Below are 22,371 nucleotides of genomic sequence, written 5' to 3'. Positions count from 1 at the left end.
TAAATACTACCAGAAAACTTGAATTGGACATCCAGTTCTTGACATCAGTGCCGGGTTTTTATGTGCTGTTCTAATTGTTCGGTGTCTGGCAGTTCCCTCATGCCTCCCTTTTTCTGGGGGGAATAAACAGAAGAAGAAGAAAAAGATCTCTGTAGTGAAGGCAGCTGAACAGGGACACCTGCAGAATTGAAAGGTTATTTACAGAAAATCCAAAGAGAAAGGTGTGATTTTTTTTGTGGGGAGTGAAGCAAGACAGCAGTGTGCACCGAGCACCAAAGAGACAAAAAATACAGACACAGAAAAGAATCCCTGGATTTCAAAAAGTCAGTCGTTCCAAAGGATAGTTTCACAATAACTAGCAGAGGGACGGCCTGATGGTTAATAGTGACTTGTCTTGTAACTGTTGTGACTCCATAAGTTCAGTTTACCTCCTTTCATGAACACCTATCAAAATATGAAAATATCCATCAGCAAAGAAAATTAAATTAATTGAAGGTGCTATTACTATTTGAAAAAAGCACATAAATATTGTAATGAGGTTACTTCTGTATCAGTTTGAGTCATTTTAAAACTTGTGCTTATCAAATAGTTGTGTTTTTTAAAGAATTAATCACCAATGGATTCATAATAACCTGATGTTAGTGGTTTCTTTCTATACAGGAATGAAACCGTTTAGCTGTAAATTGGTTTTTCTGCCTTTTCACTCTGGGAACTTTCTCGCTGTGAATTGCGGAGGGCTGAAGTAGTTTATCTCCTTTATCTTCTGGTCCTTGACTGAAGCAGCAGAGCTCCGTGTGAGAAGTCGAGAGGGGTATAAGGGAGCGTACAGACGAGGGTTTTGGTTTAAATCTTCTAAAGTGGAGACCTCGCTCAGCGTCCGTTTCTCTGAGGGTGTTTTTAGAAGCGGCGTGAATCCTCCGTGCTGCTTTGTCAAGAGAAATATTTGTATGTCTTAAAGGAGCCTTTTCAGGACCTCAATGAATTGGTTGCATCTTTGCTGTAAATGTCTTGACTTGTTTCTCCTGTTATGATGATGTTTGCTTCAAGGTCCTAATTACCTCATACTTTTCCTTTTACTTATACGTGAATTTACACATATTTACACATAGTTTTTTCTTTTTCCACATGCTTTTCTATATGTTTTACTGGAAAATGCATGTTATAATTAGTGGTACCTTTAAATCCCAAGTGGGATGGATCAGATGTTTGGCATGACACAGAAATAAAAATTAAGCTAAACTAATGTAATGAGCTTCAACTTGTCTTTGATTAGCTTTTCTGTATTTTATCTTTGATGGTTTATTATCAAGCCTTCTTATTGGATTGTTGACAAAATCATTGACAAACCACTGATGTGGGTTTGGCAGTTATGTAAGGGCAAATATTTCAATGGTTTCGAGTTGACGTTCACATCTGCTGCTCTTTTCTGTTTCTGAAAGAAGATGTTGAAATGCAACAAAAGCAAAATGATGCAACATTTTTGATAAAGCAACAAGGAAATTTCTATTTTTCTTGTCAGACACTTACAGTATCAATACAGTTCTCTGGATTTAGACCTCGTAGATGTCAAGCATATCGTCTACAGCAACGGTTCCCAACCTGGGGGTTGGGATCCCCACAAAGTGTCATGAGATATTTAACTGGATAGAAAAGCAGAAAAAAATTGATTTCTGTTGCATCAAATAATGTTTATTTTTCAGACTTTTCTCTCATCTTTACTTTTTTCTTGTGCATTACTGGACAGTTTTACATCTAAAAATAATCAAATAAACCATTGACATAAATCAGTCTTTGGTTGAACCAGTTAAAACCAGTGAGGAGGAGTTTGGGAACCACTGGTCTACAGGACTTTCCATGTCCATGCTAAATAAAACCATTTTCCATTTGAAGGCAGCACTAATGTTTATGAGCTCCAGGATTGCTGTTCTACATCTGGGCCCTGACCTCTGACCTCAGAAGGATCCATTAAGTAGCAATTGGCAAGGATTTCCCAAACATCCATAGTAATGGATGATCCTAAAAGCCAAAGTTTCTCCATAGAGAGCCTTGTAACCCTGAAAATACGATCAATCTCGACATACTAACGATGTAAAAACAGCAGTAACCCAACGCATAATGACATGCATAATGCAGGAAGAGCAGAGTGTGCAGCCCTCATAGGTATAAAGTCCAACTGAGTTAAATTGAATTGAGAACTCTGACTGAATGCAAAGAGACACTAAATGACACAGCGGGCTCCCAAGATGGCGCCGTGCTATGGCAACATGGTGTTGCTGATATTTTGTGGTTACATGTTTACTGTTGTGATCTCCGAGCGCACCGAAACCAATTCCAAACTGACTGTAAAGTTGATGTGGCAATAAATTATTGAATCTTGAATCTCTGTACCTACACATATCCCTATTTAGATTCACCACACATCTTTCTCCACGCATCATTTCACGCTCCGACCACTCAAAGTAAAGAATCCCCCAGGCGGAGCAGTAAACACTGTTTGATGTTGTTGAACAGCAGCCGAGCCTCATGAAAGAGGTAAAATGTGAAGAATTTGAGGCATGGTGGGAGCTTAGAAACATCAGGCGCACCAGATAGGTTGAAACGCAGTCTAAATGTAGGACGAAATCAGGGGAGAAACAACCTAAAAAAAACGGATGTTAAGGTGTGGGTGTTGAGGGGAATGGAGTCATTATTTCTTCAGAGAAAGGCAGCCGTCACAGCAGGTGGTTCTGGGTTGTTTGAGAAGAGAGGTTTATGGAGGAACGGTGATCAGTGAAGGAACCGACTGCAGGATTCTTCAAGGAGTTGTTTTGCTAGTTCTGGTGGCTCGTCACACATCACCGTAGCCCAAACATCGTTTTCCTAAAAGTTTCTGTCAGATTATCCAATATACAGGTTTTAATTTTCTTGTGTAGTGTTTCATCTGCATCTTTCTAGTCCATTGTTCAACAGGAAATATCTAAATGTCGCATTTATTGAAAGTGTTTGGAATATAGAAATGTCACAGTATCTGGAACGGCAAAATATTTTGCAACCAATTTGGTTTACTTCCTGTCTGTTACAGAGGAGAGTTTTTTGTTGTTTTGATGTCTCATTTTGGGATAAACTTCCATATTCTTTCCTGAAAAACAGTTTGCTTCACCTTGTCGAGGTATAAATATGCAAACTTAAGTTGCTTCAGATGCGACAGGTTATTCACTTAAGTCCTTTTGTCTTCTGGCCTCCTGTGTTCTTTTCTCTTCATCACCCATAGACAATCTCATTAAAATATAAAGTCCACTTTCAACCAATATTCAACTTGATAGGCATCAGTTTTGAGCATAAGACACTTCTCAGCTTATATTTATTGATTTACTAGCAAGACACAGACACAGACAAGTTTGCTAAAGGATTTGTCTTAAACTTTACATGCTTGTCATGTTTACCAGAGTACAGTCAGCTGAGGTTACTGATTAACTCCAAAACGCCTCCTTCAACCAACCATGACCGGATGAAGCATTTGACTGTTAAAACTTACAGTTTATAGATCCTGTCCTTTACTAACTGAAAGTGCACAGCAGAGACAGAAGTTTGGTGTCAAATAATGATGTTATTGAGACATTTCAGCTGCTTACAGCACTTCACCTTGAACTGACACTTCAACTGCCTTTATTGCCAAAGTTTTACAACTAACACCTCGACTGTCTTACAATTTAGGTGACATTTTGACTGCTTACAACACTTTTACCTCACAGATGACATGTTAACTGTTTTCAGCCCTTCCACTTTAACTGATATTTCAACTGAACAGTGCCTACACTTCAACACACACATCAGTTGCTTTCATTGCTTACATTTACAACTCATTCAACTGCTTAAAACACTTACACTTCAACTGACACTTCAGTTGCTTTCATTGTTTACATTTTAAGTGACTTTTCAACTCAAACTCAGTTTTCAGTGCTTAGAATTTGGCTGACATTTCAGTTCCTTGCAGCATTAACACTTTAACTACTTTCATTGCTTTCACTAAAGTTTAAACTTTAATTGCAACTTCTTTTAGACTTTTTTTAATTGCTTACACTTCAAGAAGAAACTTGAACTTGTTTGTGCTATTACACTTCAAAGAAAGTAATAAAATCTATTTTAAGACCTCTTAACCTTGTTAACTCTGAAAATGTCGTCTTTTCTGATGTTAAAACTAACTCATACGTTAAAATCCTTAATATCCTCATGTATTATGACGTGGGAAGTCTATTTAAACTAACAACAACTAACATCAACTTCTGTTTTGTATCTACACAATCTAACTGGTCCTGACTGTAAGAGTCCCCATTAAAAATGTTTTAACAGCAGGATGTGTGGGGGTGTGGGGGTACTAACCAGGCCTTCCTTCCCTCCTCGATCCCCCCCGTTTTCTCACATCCCAGAGAACCACTCTGCCCCTCCAGATGTCACCGGCTACACCAACAACACCGCCAACACCACCGCCACCGACGGGATCCAGGTGGAGAGAGCCCCGGGTGCCGGCACCGCTGCCCAGAGACAGACACCCAAGTACGGCAATGCCGAGCTGATGGAGACCGGAGACGGTGAGTCAGAGTTAGGAGTAACTGGGGGAAAGAGTCGGGGGGGGTTTCTGTGAAATAATTACAAAATTACCTCTCTAATGCTTTTACCGGGAACCTGTATTCATTCATCACCATCCAAAGCCCCGTTTTCACCAACAGTTCCAGGTATCAGTTACAGTCATTCCTGCAAACCCAGCCCCCAAAGTTCCTGCACTTTTGGAAAGTACTGCCCTCTCAGCAGGGACATTTTGGGGGGTAAAACAATCTCCCTGGAACTTAATTTAGACTCTGGTCCCTCCAATGGAAATGCAGATAGAGGAACTGAGTTCCTCAAAAGGTTCTTAATACCTGGAGAAAGTTCCTGCAGTTGAAACGCAGCTCAAAATGGCCTTTTCATACCTTGAAACCTCAAGTATTCAATAATTAAACCATGAAAGTTCGGTCTAAAAGGTATTTAGACCAATTTCAGACTCTTTAATTCTCCAATAAAACTTGTATTATTATTTTATTTATTAATGAAGTTTTGAAGATCGACCTATAATAACAGGAAAAGGGAAATCCATATGAGACGTTTATTTCATGTTTTTTATGAGATAAATTCAAATATGAGTGAAACTAAAGAGGATTTAGGATTTAGAGGATTTAGTCCACTTTCTCAGTATCTGAAGCAAGATTCCTGTTGAATCATTAAATGGAGATTTTAATCCACTGAATTGTAAACAGTGAGTATAAACAGCAGTTTTTGGGAAGATTTAATATCATAAAAAGCTTTTTGGCCCACTTTAAATTCTGTAATTCATAGCCATACAAATGCAATTTGTCTAATAAATAATGACAATAAAGATCCCGACTTGTCAAACAAATTTGTTGAGCGTCTGCGTTCAGCAGGTGAAATATGGCTTTGGATGTTCTGATGTTCTGTTCAAATCTTCATCATGGCTTCTTATCTTCTTCTATGTGCGAAAATTAAGTACTTTTTGACTTTTTATTTACATTAAAGCAGGAGATGTGACTCTAAAAACAAGCAGTTCAACTCCAAACACAACTTAACTTGTTTTTTATTTTACTATTTGTGCCTGTTCTTGATTTGGGGACTGAATGCCTGAGAAACATTTGTGTTTGTATCACAATACCATGATTCACAAGTGTACCTGATGTGGTCTAGGTGTTCTCAAAGTGGATTGTGTTTGTTCAGCCTCAGGCCCGTCTGGGGTCTGACATGTGATAACATGCATGTGAAACATATCTTCTCCTAGATGCTTTGATCTTTTACTGTAACATTACTGTTAATTTTATCTGTATTGAAACGTCCCTGTTCTTTGTTATTTCTGGTCATCCAGGTCACGGTATATCAAAAAGCATCGGGTCAATAGCAAGACGACCTTTTGCGTCTCATTGAAAAGGCTTCTTCACATCTTTCATCGCCTCCCTTTACAGACAGTTTAACACCCTTTCACGCCTGGACTCATGTGACTCCAACGACTGTCACATGACAGACAGGAGGACTGACGAATCACATGTGACCTCGACGACCCTGAAAGTGTTAAATGACCCTACAGAGGTTAAACACCTGAGACCCACCAGTCAGTCACAACTGAAGAAGCCTTTTGGATGAGAAGCGAAACGTCCTCAAACGTCCTGTTTATCTTTCACACTGTATTAATATGAAGCATGCTATATTAAAAAACATATTTTTATTGTTATGAAAGGAAAGAAAGATGAGGGAAAGCTGCTTTTGGATGCATGTTCATCACTTTTATGAATGAAAGCTGTGTAATTTTTGCAGGGAAATCCACTAATGTCTGAGCAAAGCATCCAAAATTTGACATCTCCCTTTGAGTTACATCAGCCTGCTGTAACATCGAAACAAGTTAAATGCTTTTTCGCATTTGAAAGGATGAATCCAGACATTTCTGTAGAGTCTTCAGAGATGACTGAGGGATGCCAGTTCGCCCGTTCGTTCACAGTTTCATAATTCCCTTTCTGGAGGGTCGTGAAGCTGCAGCAGACAAACGTAGTATTCATCAAACGCTGCGATCGATGGCGGCGTGGACGGAGATGTTAAGCACGGCTCACAGCGAGAGGCAGCTTGCCCGAGTGTACAGATGGGAGCTTATTGGGATGTTTGGCTAAAAGAGACACAACAAAGCTTCTGCTGTCTTTCAAAGCTCTGAGAGGATTTCATCAGAAATTATAAATCTTTTTTTTTTGTCTTGCTTACAATGCTGCAAGCCACTTTTTCATTTTCAGAGATGAGCTTATTATATCATTCACTTTTTTGTCTTTTTACTTTTGAGGATTTAACATCTGAGTCACTGTGTGGGAGCAGATTTTACTTCAGTGGGTTTCCTGGTTGTTCACTCTTGTAGTTTTTACATCTTATTTTCAATCTTTATTTTCATCAGATGTTTGGAGGTATTTTAGGCCTTTTTTGAGCTAGTTTTATTAGCTTATTAGCATTTGTAGAGTTTGTCACATGAACACTGCCAAAATGTTTTGTCCATTAAACAGAGTAAAAGCTAGAAATATTATGAAATGCAAAAGTCATACCAATAATCTTTTTTATTATTATTATTACTGATTCAGCAAGTAAGTGTTGTGCCTCCTATGTGATTATCAGTTTTTGTTTGCTCTTTTTTAATTGTTTGAACAAATTGTTTTGGAAACTTTAATCTTTTTTTTATTTCAAATTTGTCTCATTTTATGAACTGTTAGGGGCATTTTTAGCCATGTGTCTGTCCACCTGGTCCAGACTGAAATATCTTAACAACTATTGGATAGATTACACATTCATGTCGCCCCTCAGGATGAATTTTAATAACTTTAATGCTTTTCTGACTTTTCCTCTCGTGCCATCATCAGGTTATAGTTTTAATGTGTCCAATACTTTTGGTTTTGACCAAATACCTGCAAATTTAAAGGACATTCCCATCAGCCTCAGCTGTACTTTGTGTTTATTGATATTTAGCAAATGTTAGCATGCTAACACGCTAAACCAAGATTCTGAGCATAGTGAACATTACACCTGCTAAACGTCAGCATGTTAGCATCGTCTTGGGAGCATATTAGCATGCAAGTGTTAGCATGCTAACACGCTAAACCCTGTTAGATGCTGAGTATGGTGAACATTACACCTGCTAAACGTCAGCATGTTAGCATTGTCTTGTGAGCATATTAGCATGTTAATGTTAGCATGCTAACACGCTAAACCCTGTTAGATGCTGAGCATGGTGAACATTACACCTGCTAAACGTCAGCATGTTAGCATTGTCTTGGGAGCATATTAGCATGCTAATGTTAGCATTTAGCTCAAAGCATGGCTGTGTCTAAGTACAGTCTCACAGCACTGCTATCATGGCTGTAGACTCTCTGTAGATTCCTGCTGATATTTGCTCATTTCTGGCCCTGCTGCTTTTGCAGAAAGTCCAATATGTGATATGTTAAACTGTTCAAATGTTGAAGCAGTTCGGCACTGAAACGTCAGGAAAACATCCTGGAAATGTGACATGTTAGTTCTGTTTTTTTTTTTAATCATATGCGTATTTCTTCACCACTGCTCAATAGACTTGACAAGAAACCTGACCAGAAGACATGAATAAATTTGAATGAAACCATGAATTTTACATCAGGATTCTCCCGCAGGATTTTACAGCACACTGACTTCTTCTTCATGCTTTTTTTTTGTTTGTTTCTTCATTGCCAAAACATCTAGATGTCACCATCCCACCTCTCTCTCTTGTCTTAAACCTCCACACTCTGTGACAGTTGAGTTTAGGTTCAATTAAAGAGCAATTTGTGCCCGTACTGTATCTCATCTCTTATGCCGTTTCCACTTCTCTCCCATCAGTGAGTGTCACGTTTGGCAGTGGCGGCGGTTCTGGTGATTGCTCATCCGATGAAATGTGCCAATTTAATGCTGATTTAAAACTTGGGGAGTGTTTTTTTGTGTGTGTGTTAGCAATGAAGCAGCGGGATGCAATCAGCGTATCGAAAGTGACAAAGGAATGTGAAAGCGGCGGCTGCTTCTCGTGTGCACCTGTGAAAGCACAATTAGCACTTTAGTCTAGCACCTACGTTAAAGTGTGTGTGTTTGTGTGTGTTTGTGTTCGTCCTCCGCAGGTGTTCCAGTCAGCAGCAGAGTTTCAGCCAAAATCCAGCAACTCGTCAACACTCTGAAGAGACCCAAGCGGCCGCCGCTAAGAGAGTTCTTTGTCGATGACTTTGAGGAGCTCCTGGAGGGTAACAACTATGTTTCCATCAAGTGTTTTGCTTTTATTTCAGTCCTTCTGGTTCATATTCTGTTTCATACTTCATCATCGTTGTATTTAGTGATTGATTATCGATCATGTGGAGGTAGTTAAATGGTGACGAGGCCATCAGATCACACTTGTAGCTGGAAAATCCACCACATCCCTTCGTTCACTACTGTCTGCTGTGACAAAGCTGCGTCTGACTGATGAATATTTCCTTTTGTTTCCAGCATCAGAAGCTGCACAGCCAGAAGCTAATTAATGATTTAAGCATGAATTGCAAATGTTAGAAAGACTCAAGCCTGGTGAATTTTGAAGTTAAAATGTATCAGCGTAGTACTTTCATGATAAAAACATGGAGTATATTTTATATTGTTCATGCCTACTTTCATAAATGTTCATCTAAGACATAAAGACATAGTTACAGTAGAGGACAACACCAGTATAACACCAGTATAATACCAGTAAACAGTTGCTCCTGACATTATTTGGTTAAAAATACTATATTATCATCATGATATTGATTGTTTAGTGTGTAGATGGAAGTATGTTGCTCTTTAAATATGATCATTACAGTAAAATTGTAATTTTTGTAAATGGCTGCTAGAATTATTATTTAGCTTGGTAATGAAAATAGTATTTACATGATAAAGCAAATATCGCATGTATATACTCGTTTACAACCAGATGATGCTTTAAAATAAATCACATGTGCCTAGTCAGTCTACATGTATGAAAATCTTCTCTTTCTCAAGCCGTAATAATCTAAATTTTAAATATCGTGACCTTTTTTTTTTTTTTCTCCTGACCTCGTGCAGTCCAGCAGCCGGACCCCAACCAGCCCAAAGCCGAGGGGGCCCAGATGGTGGCCATGCGGGGCGAGCAGCTGGGCGTAGTGACCAACTGGCCCCCGTCTCTGGAGGCGGCCCTGCAGAGGTGGGGCACCATCTCCCCGAAGGCGCCTTGTCTCACCACCATGGACACCAACGGCAAGCCGCTCTACGTGCTCACCTACGGTAGGGAAGCTTTTACTGGATCATAAGAGACTCTTTCAGCTGTAAAATCAATCATCAAGTCTACTTTTCATTTATTTCCTCTCTAGTTTTTAAAGTTGTAACTCTCTAGTCCACTTTGTTTAAATGAAAACTCTCTGATTTTGACAACAGTAACCTCAAATCCCACATTTTTGGATTTGAGGTGCCACATGTGCTGTGCAAATATTTAGATTTAGGGATGTGTATCCTTCAGAAATGTTGGTTTTCTGCAAAACACTTTATCAAATGTTAAATGTCCAACAACAATAAGTTGTACAAGAACTTTGCCTGATAAAATATCTTTTAAAATGTGGATCTGATCAAAGAATAAGAAAACAAGATAACAAATCTGATTGGTCAGGTGTTGGATGCCAACTTTTGATGCTTGATAGTTGTCTGTGTGCAAGGTGGAGAGTATGAAGATGAAGAGTTTATGCTGAATATGAAAATGCTGAATCTATTATATTATATTATTTCAAGGTATGAGGCTGTGAAAGTGTGTGAAATTTAGGTGATCTGCCACCAAAATTCAACAGATTTTCTTTTTCTCCATTATTTGAGGGTCAGAGAGCAACAAAATATTGCTGTTGTAACAAACCGATTAATACTAAACCTGCTTTTGTAGAATATGACTAAATACATAATATTTTTATTTTTTCTCTGAATTACATCCTAATTTTTTTTCAGTACATACGGTGGTTTTCCCAAGCCGATTAACTGAAGCACCAAACAATGTTTAACACCCGCTGTGTGAGCGCGATTCCACTAATGGCAGCCAGACCGAGCGCTAAGCACATTAGCAAAGTGTGAAAGAGACTCTTTCGAGAAAAAAAAAAAAGCTCCGCTACAGGAGGAGTGGAAGTTGTTTTTTTTTTTTTATCCCAAAGGCCCATATTTTCAGAATATGTTTATAAAATGAATTCTTCTCTCAGGAATGTCTCCTGAAAGACTTTGAGGACAGTGTCTCTCTCTGTAAGTGTGTTTCATGCTGACAGGACAACAGGATTCTGTTAGTTTATTTATGAAACTTTTGGAAACATTAACATGGAGAAGTTGAAGTTTGAAAGCATTTTTTTTGTCCTGAATGGTTTTGTCGGTGTTTTTATATGACAGCGCGTTCACACTGAGCATGTTTGAAGAACTTTATTCGGTCTTTGATCTGATCGCCAACAGTTCCTCATACTGAGAATGATGAAAATAACAAAATGAAGCTCAGAGAAAGGTCTGTTGTAGAGAAGAGAGGAGTCCATATTCTCAGCTAAAGGAACTGAAATGATTTAAAGTTTCCCCTCCAGACATCTTAAAATACTCTGTTTGAATAATAATTTGCATTTAGTGTGATTTCTCCATAATAAAAGTACAATTATCTGGTTAAAATCTCCTCTTTCTCCCCTATTGAAGAGTCCAGAATCTATGAGTATGTAAATAATGTTCATTTTAAAAGTTTAACTGCTGGACACCAGATGTCTCATACTTCTGTGACGTCACAAATCACGCTCGCAGGTACACGTGTTAACCTGATGTTTAAATTAGCACAGAAGAAACTTTCCTCCTCCAGCAGATGAATGTGAAAACAGACTCTACATCTTTCTGCATATTTTTGGCTGGAGGGAGACTTTAAATATTTCAAAATCAAAAAGTACAGATCTGGGCTGTGATGGTTAAAGAAGACCTGTGTGTAAAGGTGCGGACGTGATCCAGAGCTTACGTGAACCTGACATGCATGGATGAATTTTTCCTCCTGATCTGAGGACAGTCCCAGACAGTCTGAAATAGACCAGAGGATAATTAGACCCGATCCAAAAGTAGGTTGAAACAGTAGAAATGTAGAGTGAATATTAACGTTGACTGTGGTGAAAAAACACCCATGTTTGTCTTTTATTATAATAATGATGATGCATCATCAAGCTCAGAGGATTAGTGTGAATCGGGAGTAACTTTTTACCCCCAACAGCATCAACATTGGTCAAACAGGCGTGCAGTGTGTGTGTGTGTCAGTGTGTGTGTGTGTGTGTGTGTGTGTGTGTGTGTGTGTGTGTGTGTGTGTGTGTGTGTGTGAGACAGTGTGTGTGTGTCTGAACAAACTGATTTGTGAGGAGTGAGCTCGCTCGCAGCTGATGATGAGGCGATATGAGTGCTCACCAGACTGTGAAATGTCTTCAGCCAGCACTCAGGAGTCCTCCACCAGAGAGACAACAACATGGTGAGACTGTGTGTGTGTGTGTGTGTGTGTGTGTGTGTGTGTGTGTGTGTGTGTGTGGTGTGCAGTGCTGAATCTAAATCTCAATCTCTCTCTCTCTCTCTCTCTCTCTTCTTCTGCCTTTATATTTCATGCCCGTGGTGTCCTCTCTTTGATGTCGACTGACAAGGACAAACTTGTTTTGTTTCTTCCTGCCGAGTCGTGTCCCCCCCCCCCGCCCTCCCTCCAGGAGAACAGAGAGAATTCATGATATGGAATTCTCCCGATGTCCTTAAACTCAACCCTCCCCTACGCTGCACTGCGGATAACCCCCGCGTAATTGGCAGGAGAGAAATATATTTCTAATCATGAAAAAAAAAACGAGCCAAAGAGTTTCACAGGGAGCTTTTGATCCTCTGGTAAACAGCTCAGATGATGTAATTTACCAACAGATCACGTCACCGATAAAGACAGAAAGACACTGTCCAGACTCGCACACTTCTCCTTTTTCTCTGTGTGGGTTTTTGATGTACTCTCTTACTTACATTATCTTTTGTGCACGTCTGTTTTTTTTTTGGTTTGGAGTGTTTTCTGTACAATACAAATCAAGTTTTAGCAATAAAAACGCCCACCTGCCATCAGTTTGACACCAGATGTGAGTAGAAGGCAGGTACCACTGATGTTAAAATGCACACCTGTGACTTTTTCAAGACCAGTTTGATTTGCAAGTGGTTAAAATATGTAAGATTTTAACCACGTGTGCATTTAGCCACTTCAGCTGCAGCTTCTTGGCTTCATCCTCAGTGGCATTTAATACTTAATAAAACATAAACTTTGAAAATTTTAATCTTTTCGTTGTTGTACATCAGTCTCCCAATTCACTTTCATTAGTTTGGCTCAAAGTTTGAAGTTATCATGCTCAAGAAAATGTGCAAACACTCCAATTTATAATATGCTATATCTCATTTTGGGAAAAGACATCTGAAATATTGCTCCAGTACAGATGTGTGTAATCCTTTTGTCAAACAACGGCTCCGTTTGTAACCTGCTGTCCCTCAGAAAGATCCAGTTTTGTCTCCGTTTTTGTTCTTTAGAGTCGTTTTGTGAAAGTAGCTGCTGCTCTCAAGTGGTGAATATCGAACGTCAGTATAAAAGTACTCCTTTCATTAATTAAACTACATGATTTTTTTTTCTCTCCTCCCCCCTCCTCTTGGTTTCAAAGGACAAAAGGCTGCTGGATGAGTCTTTCATGGGTAGATAGTATAGCGTCATCCTAGAACAACAGACCCCTGTGCTGCACAGAGACAATCTGATTACATCTGGAGCTGCAGCTCTCTGATTGTCAGACTTTTTTTTTTTTTTTTCCAACTTGAGGATCTGGTTTTCACCTCCAGATGGAAACTGAAATACCCTTGAACAAGGTGTCCCGAATCTATCTCATCCTAAAATTTCCTCCGAGTCACTGCAGTAGATCCTACTCATACTGAATAAATAATTAATGCAGTCTGTGGATGTGAGTCAGGAAAGGATATTGTGGGGTTTTTGTTTTTTTTTTCCTGAAGTTTTAACACTGTTATACTCATCAGTGGGACAATTATTCATAACTGTCCTATTAACCATGAGCCTTGACCTGCTTTCACATGATCAGCGTCAAATTGTTTTTCCATTTGTTTGAAGGCAAAGCAACGACAGACATCCACAACAAGTAGATCAATGGTTCTCAACCTCAGGGTCAGGATCATAACAAGGGGTCACAAGCTTAATCTGAGGGGTCACAAGATGATTTTTCTTTTTTTTGTTTTACTTGCTTTGCAGATCTTTGCTTTTTATTGTAAAATACTGGCGAGTTTTACCTCTGCAGGCCTATAAAAACTATTCAAATGAAACAATGTCAGACGGGAATTTTACTCATAGACGCGCAAACTGTGGTAGGAGGTTGCACAAAGATATTTCTTCACTTTAAAGGGTCATAAATCAAAAAAAAATTGGGAAACAAAGTAAAGTACCACTTCAGAAAGTCCCCATGATTTTAACTCATTTCAACTTTGACCCTGTTTGACCCCTGTTAAATAGAGCAGATCCGATCACATTACGGCTTTATATGGCACAGAACAGGTTCTTCTTGATTCTCAGTTTCCTAAACTTTACAACACTAATCTCAAAGGATAATGTTGTAAAGAGGCAGATACTGAGTCAGTTGAGGCTACGAGGTGACAATATAATTGGTTTGTTTTTCTGGCTTTGTGTTAGAAATGAGTCAATTCCTAATCAAATAATAGATAGGAAGTAATAATAAAAAGTTTTTCAGACTTTTAAAACGATGATGCTCTGTTCTGACAGACCGTGGGTCGGACCAGATGCTCCGGATGCATCCACATTGCGTTGTTGCCTTACTCATCCTTCTGGCAGCAGGCTTTAATGAATCAGGCTGATGTCAGCAACACATGGCTGCGGATGGACTGTGGTGTGAACAAAACAACATACGAACAGTGTTGTTCCAAATTCAAATGTTTCCACCATCTGGAAAAATAGACACAAACACTTTAAAGTTATAATATAAAACTATTCTGCATTAAAATGTCTAAAAATGACCAGACTTATGTTATATATTTTGTCGAGTTGTGTATTTACGTTATCCCAAATGTTTCCAACAATTTTCAAACCCAGAGAAATCCGTAATTTTAATCAAGGTAACGGTCTGTTTCATGTGGTCGCCTGTCAATGGCGTCATAACCCCTCTACCAAAGAGTAAACACGTACAAGATTATATGTTTACATTGTGGTTTAAGCCACATTTTTACGATAAACACTTCTCGAAAGAAATGTTGACGTGGCTTCATATCTTGCTGGATGCATAAATAAGCAACTGTTTGTTAACCGTGTCTCAACTTTATAAAGCGATAACGTGCTGCAATGTTGTTTTTGCATCGTGTCTGCTGCCCCCTAGTGGCCATAGAAATCTAATTTTAAAAGAAACAATATCACAAAACGTTTTCTGAAGTATACTATCGTGTAATTATAGTAAATTTTATAAATCTAAGCAGAACATGTAAGCCATTTACTGCTCATTATGACTTTTTCCAGTTGTCATGGCTATGATACTGTTGTGGAAAACACCACATGAAAGCCTGAAAGCAGTTGCTAGGCAGATTTGAAGCAGTTATTGTTATCATGGCTGACTATGATACTGTGGTGGAAAACACCACATGACATCCTTAATGAAGTCTAAATGCAGAAAGCTGTTTGCTCCCCTTTGAAGACACAAACTGCTCTTTTTTTGTGTCCCTTAATTCTGAATTAATTAAACGAAAACCGTTTTAGATGCACCTCTTTATAAACAGCAATCCTACCTCCAACCTACTGTTACTGATTCACTGTTTGCTCTGCCTTTGTTCGCAATTTACTTCCCTTTTTTCTGTCTTAACAGTCTATTTTTCCTCGCGGGATCCCAAAGATCTCCTTCTCTTCAAATCATTAGTTCTGACAAACATTTAAAAAAAACAAAAAAAAACTCATTTAGCGTGAAAAACAATGAGGGATTCACGCTGCATCGCTCATGCATAATATCTGCATCTGCCAGTCTAAATTAGGAAAGAAAGCAAAGGATGGAAATTGATTCTACTGTTTGTGACTTACGACGTTATTGAACAGAGCCGGCTCTGCTCGGCGGGGGAAATGAAACTGATCGGAAAGATTTGATAATAATAAGACTTGATATATGCAGGGACGTATTTAAAGCAACAGCTCCTTTGACAAACTGTCTGTTAACGTCGTCCTTAAGCTTTTTTTCAGAAGAGGTAAAGGGTTGTTTCAATTTGCCTAAAGTTGCGTGAGCAGCGAGGTAATAACTAAACACATTTGTCAAGATACCGAACCCTTTGTCTCTGTAATTATAAACCGTTGTGGCCTATGTGACTTCCTCTAATGTGCTGCGGTTGTGTCTCCGTGTGTGTGTGTGTGTACAGTATCACTGTACATGGATCCAATTACACCGCAGTCATGAGGCGCGTTCGGTTTGCTGCATGTTATAAAACCTGTGTCATCATCTCCCGAACCAGTGTTTTAACATTGAGTGTCATGTCAACGCGGTAATTTCTTGCATATGGGGATTTGCGGCGTCATCTGGTCTGTTATATAATCATTTAAAAAAGATCCAAAGAAATTTGTTTTATCTATAAGACACTAAAAGGTTGCCTTGTAACCAACTCTAGTGGTTTTTAATGGTTTAGCCTATAACCTTCCCTCACTCTTTGTCATTGATTGATTGATTGATTTCCTAATTGTTTGGCTTTGTTTGCAGGTAAACTGTGGTCCAGAAGTGTGAAGGTGGCCTACAACCTGCTGCACAAACTGGGAACCAAACAGGAACCGCTCGTCAGGCCTGGAGACCGGGTGAGTAAAACAAACAAAACAAAACAAAATACGATGACGCTGATGGATGAAGATGGAGAGAACCACAGAGAGACGAGAATAAAAGATTAGCAAAAACTGGTGACAAGAGGTTGGAGTGATATCCTAACTTCAGGCTCGAGAGTTGGATTCGATTCGGATGGAAGTCACAGAAAGTCAGACCTGGAGATGTGACCACGATGAGGCTTAACTCATAAGACAGTCAGGTGTTAGGGTTTGATCTTGTAAAACTCTTGATTGATCGATTGATTGAAGGAGCATTTTGTTTCAGTTCATGATTTAGGCGTTACACTGTGTTTAGGAAGGGAGGTATTTCCGTTCAGTAGTGAGCGACGTATCTGTTCCAACAATGTAATTTTCAGCTGACATGGAAGCCGTCGTAGGCCTCGCTAGAAGCAGTAAACTCAACTTTTTTTTAAGACGATCAAAGAAATAAGTTGATTTTGTTGTTGTTGTACGTTAATTAGAGGTTCTCTCAGACTTGGGTTAAATTAAACTCTTTTGGTACAGTTCATTTGGGAGGATCTGACTACAGCAGTCGTACTCCAGTGCGGAACCAAAACAACTGTACCGAAACCCTTTGAGGAAGTGGTCTTGGTCTTTTTGGTCAGAAGACCTTCTTCCAGCCGAGACACATCTGACCAATGAGAGGAGTGAAAGTTCTCACCTGGCTTTTAGTGATGCATGAACCAACAAGTTTACCAACTCATCCGCCGATTCAGACCAGAGAAAACAAACTATAGGTTTAAAAATACTGTATCAACAAAACTGTGCAGCTGTATCCATGTTATTCATGCTGTTGCCACTTTTAAAGTCGTTCTTCTGTCATTATTTTTCATGGATGTAGCTACGTACCTAACTAGATATGTAAGAGATGAATCCTGTCTACAACACTGCGATTGTTTACTCTCAATAATCCACAGATTAGATCTTTACAGTTTTCACAGGGACTATTTCTCAGGTAAAAAGTAGTTCCAATGAGACAAAGTTGTTACATTTTTCAGTTAAATGTAATTTTTCATTGTTTTCAGCACAACAAACAAATCTCAATTCCCCTCCAGTATATTGGGGATGGAGGCAGATATCACAGAAACCAAACTTTCTGCATGTCTAGATACCACAAGACATGAATGAGAGCATTGTTTTTTGTTGGTTTTTGTTGTTTTTTTTGTTTTTATTTTTTTTATTTTGGTAATTTGGGTTTTCTGACCCTTTAACAGGAGTCAGCGCCCTGCTACGAAACGGCATAAACATCCTCTCTTTTTCCGCTCTTGTGTCTTTGATTTCATTTGGTATTAAACATCACAGAGCAGCCTGGTTCGAGAAAAAAAAACAAAAAAACATGAGCAGTTCTGACATAAACTCTCAGGACTTTTGGGTTTGGCCAACGTGGCCATTACTTCATACTTTAAAAATGGATGCATGTTGTCCTTCCTTCCTTTGCTGTCAGTGTAATCATCACATCACGCTTCACACGCCTCCGCACATGAACAGCGGATCATACTGAAGAAGGAAAAAAACAAAAAAAAAGGTTCAGTAATAGTCCCATATGTTTCTGCTCCCATTTGACACCCCCAGCGTCTCTGATCTCCACCTTCTTGTCCTTCTTTCATCTTTATTTTAAGCTTGATTTCCCGCTCTGCAGGAGACCAAATCAAGACTGGCACAGCGTCAATGTGTGTGTGTGTGTGTGTGTGTTTATATGTATCTCAGCCGGAAGGGTGTGTGTTTTAATTACAGTACAACTCCTCTTTCTTCCCACTCAGCGTGAATTATAAACTGGTCTTTTTCACAGTTTTACTGGAGCTGTAGTAAGCTGCACACAGAGAAAAATTACAGTGTTGTTTTGTTGTTGTTTTTTTTTAGTTCGACAAACGAACGTGTCTCGCAGGATGACTGCAGAAATGAGTTTTGCTGAAAGACTGTTGAGACTTAATTACACTGAGAAATGATACAGGATTTATTTTATGAAAATACACTAGAGTTTGTGTAATTCAACGTCTGTAAAGAGTCAAATACGGTCTGTCATAATATATCATCATGACGAGGTGAATCCCATCAAGGGCGCCAGTCTCACCTAGGTCACCAAAATGTCCTGAAATGTTCATGAGAGCGCCACGCAAAATATATGACAGTATACAAAATATTATAGGAAATCATCAGGAAAAGTTGTGTGTACATCATAGGTATCAGCTGATAAAAGCTCTAAAATGAAATATCGGCATTGGCGAATTCTGCCGATTATGAGAGGCTGATATGTCGCCTGCTCTTCTGCCGCCTGACTGCGCTTCCCTCGACGGACTGTGTCACCCTGACGGTCCCGGTGCTTCCTCTGCAGGCTCCACTTCACTCAAGCTGCCCGTCAGACCCGCTGCTTCTTCCCAATTTAACCCGAGTAACAAACCGGAGCTCGGTGCTCCAGTTGGATCCACATGGAGAGCCGAGGATAACGTTAGCTGGGAGGCTAGCAGAGGCTAGCTGGCTGTGCTTCCCTCCGGTCATGCTGCGGCTAACGCTCCGCTAGCCTCTCAGCTAACGTTAGCCCCGGCTCTCCATGTGGATCCAACTGGAGCACCTGTTGGTTTGCACTGGAGCTGCTTTGAAGCCCAGAGTTGTTTACTGGGAACACCGAGCACTGCACACTTCGGCTAACGTTAGCTACTTTAGCTAAATTGTGCTAACAGGGCAGGTATAGTAGTCAAGTAACATTAAACATACCAAAATATTGTGCCAATAGTGTACTGATAGGTGTTGATGACATATGTTACCTTAAGGTGGCAGTATAACCATTAGGTTATATATTGTAGGTAGTAAAAAAAGAAGAAAATAAGCCGTGACATGTGAAGACAAAGGACGAAATAAAGAAGCTAGCCTTTGCTATTATAATGTTCCAACAGGAGTATTTATTTATAATATAGGAACATTACAAATAGTTCATCTCAGTGTGAGTCCTGCAGCCGGAGAGAGCAGCAGGTGAGCCAGCTGTCAATCAACACCCACACGGCAGACATCAAAGCTGCTATAAGGCTTCAAATCTTATTGACTGAGCAATAATTTCCAGAATTACCACCAGCATACTTATTATAGGGCCTGAATTTAGAGATTGAGACCATAATGACTCATTGAAAAAAATGATTGTGGCACTTTAAGATTCCACTTCCACTCTGGCTTCAGCCTCAAGCTGTGATAGTTGCTGCTTGGATAGAAAAAATAGAATAGAATAGAAAAAACCCTGTAAAAAATCATAAAAATTGCTAGTATAAAATGCACGAATGCTGCAGCACCCTCAGCACTCCTACTTCTCACAGCTATGGTTTCTTTGCTGCAATAAACAACAAATTTGGGGGTCAAAGTGAAACACTGTTAAATCTCTGGACCCTCATACACACAGAAACAAAGAGTAAGAAGAAACCTGAACATCTCCAATGACAACCTGCACATGTCAACATTAGAGTTATTGTATGTGTTAAAGTATCATTACATCGCTGTCAGGTGCACTTATCATATAGCTTCAATCCCGTGCCACACACACACACACACACACACACACACACACACACACTCAGACACACACATCCAGTCCAGTATATGGAAGCTATTAAACAGCACTTAAGCCGAGGTTCGCCGTTATCATTACAACATGCAACACGGAGCCCAGCTGGGTCCAACATGGCCAAGCAGGAGATAACGACTCAGATGTGACGTTATAGAAACATGTTGAGTCTGGCTGTTATGTTCATGTACTGTGTGCAAGATGACAGATAGAAACCTCGTCTTCACAGAAAAATATGTTTCAGATTAGGTTTCGTGGCGTAGATATGATCTTAAAACGAACCACTGAGCAGGGAAAAAATCTGCAGTGAAACATACAGAACGAGTAAAAAACGACCAGAGAGCTGAATTAATGCAAAACAGATCATTATAATCTTTACAAACAGACTCTGTTCTCCATATTGACACGCTCAAGGTGAATATTTGCCATCAGACATCGATAGATATTCAAGTAACAGTTGATTTTGGGGTGTTATGTCAGATAAAAAAAGGCTGCATTCTCATAGCTGCTGCAGGAAAAACTCCCTCGTTATAAATTACTTTTTGTTTTGCAATTTTCACATTTTTTTCACATTACTCCAGTGAATCCTGTCCAGACTTATGAGCTGCTTTGTGCTCTTCATACCAAATCCTGCATTTAAGGAAAAGACAGATAAAGAGTATGATCTAGACCTGCTCCATGTGAGAGGAGCCCTGAGATGACTAATAAATAAAATTGAATCGATGTATTGTTTAGCTGCACAAAGAAACTAATATTTCATAAGTGGTAATTCAATTTTGCAACCACGTTTTCCTTCATTTATAATATAAATACCTTTTTATTTAATGTAGTTTATTGTGTAGAATTTGTTCTCTATACCTCCAGAGGTTTGTTTTCATATTTGCTTCTGTTATATAAGAGTTTTGGCAGTTTAATATAAACCTCAGTGTGCCAGTAAAACTGTTTGCACTGAAGTGAAATGAGCTGAAACGGAGAGAGAAAAGAGAAGAGAGATAGAGATAGAGATAGAGAGCGAGGGTGATAAACAGGAAGAGGGAGACTGGAGAGAAATGTTGAAGGGAGTTAAAACAGAGAATAGAAAATAATGGAAATGGAATTTTTGGAAAATTAGAAAAAGAAATCAGAATAAAAGGAGGTAAAAATATGTAAATAAACTTCTCTCTGATGGCGCCTTTCAGAACCAGAGCTGCATAAAATACCAAAGAATACAACAGAGACAGAAAAGAGGAAAAATAATTAAGAGTGAGTGAGTGAGAGACATTGACAGTGACTGAACGGTTTACAGAGAGAGAGAGAGAGATGTTGACCAGAAGCTCCTAAAAGATTCAGCTTTATTATTTCCCGTTAAGACCCATCAGCTGCTCGGATAAACCTCTGGCTCTCTGGCGACGGTCCATATCAGTGTCTTTCATCATCAAACACACACAAAACAAGCTGCAAGCACTCACTCCTTAGTTTTTTTTTTCTTTTTTCTGACTCTTCTGCTACCTTTGCCTACTTGTTCTTTGTTGATGCATTTAAAATTTGTGTATTTAAGCAGAAATACGACTTGTCTGCCTTTAAAAACAAATGCTAACAACACCATAACTTTGTAGAATCCCTCAATCTCTCTCCCGTCTAATTCTTCTATCCTGTCGTCTCCTCCTTCTTCCTGCAGGTGGCGCTGGTCTTCCCGAACAACGACCCCGCTGCCTTCATGACGGCCTTCTACGGGTGCCTGCTGGCCGAGGTCGTCCCCGTACCGATAGAAGTACCGCTGACCAGGAAGGTAAGTGTTCACTACAGCAGAGAATATCAATTCAATTCAAATAAGCTTTATTGGCATGACAGATCATGATAGTACAAAACCAAAGCAGCATTGACAGATGATTAATAATTATACAATAATATGTAAATATAAACAATAATATTAAATACAATATAATAAAAGGCATTTTTACAGATGTAATCACAGAAACATTTACTACAGAGCTTATTTCTCTCAGATTATGATAAGACTTCATATATTTTACTGCACATTGACTTTTCTCCCCACATAGACAGGACAGTTTCTTAAATTCAGGATATATATGATTTATTTTTTCAAAGAAATAAATATCAGTATCAGTATAACATATGGCTGTTAGAAGAGGTTATCTTTAATTAAGATTAGAATTGAAATGGCAGCTTTTTATTGGATAAACCTTCAAGAGGTCAAAAGTGTCACAAGGCAATGACATGGATATGAAACTTTTCTGTCCCCTTCATGCATCTATTGGAAGAAAAAGGTATCTGTCAGTATAATACAGTCAGTCAGAAGTCTCATTTTTATACATCTAAATACAAAAGTTGCATTGACAGAGAGATTAAGACAGAAAAAACCAGAAGATTTAAAAGAAAGGGAAAAATACCATAGTCA

The 22,371-nt window shown here is 39.1% G+C and overlaps 1 protein-coding gene across 13 annotated transcripts in view; it reads left to right on the top strand.

Moving 5' to 3' along the window:
• Nucleotides 1–22,371, top strand: part of LOC137194624 (disco-interacting protein 2 homolog C) — a 240,339-nt gene that overhangs the window by 165,287 nt on the left and 52,681 nt on the right. For 12 of the 13 annotated variants that reach the window (XM_067606715.1, XM_067606704.1, XM_067606702.1 and 9 more), the window contains 5 exons: nucleotides 4,407–4,568; nucleotides 8,667–8,786; nucleotides 9,616–9,813; nucleotides 16,311–16,402; nucleotides 21,631–21,741. In XM_067606715.1, coding sequence (XP_067462816.1) covers nucleotides 4,407–4,568; nucleotides 8,667–8,786; nucleotides 9,616–9,813; nucleotides 16,311–16,402; nucleotides 21,631–21,741 — 683 coding nt within the window. The remainder of the gene's footprint in view (nucleotides 1–4,406; nucleotides 4,569–8,666; nucleotides 8,787–9,615; nucleotides 9,814–16,310; nucleotides 16,403–21,630; nucleotides 21,742–22,371) is intronic. The other variant, XM_067606706.1, reaches the window with a different exon arrangement.

Source organism: Thunnus thynnus, chromosome 12 (genome assembly GCF_963924715.1).
Source record: "Thunnus thynnus chromosome 12, fThuThy2.1, whole genome shotgun sequence".
Lineage (NCBI taxonomy): Eukaryota > Metazoa > Chordata > Actinopteri > Scombriformes > Scombridae > Thunnus > Thunnus thynnus.
Note: the sequence above shows the minus strand (reverse complement) of the source record. Positions and strands in the feature narration are given on the sequence as shown.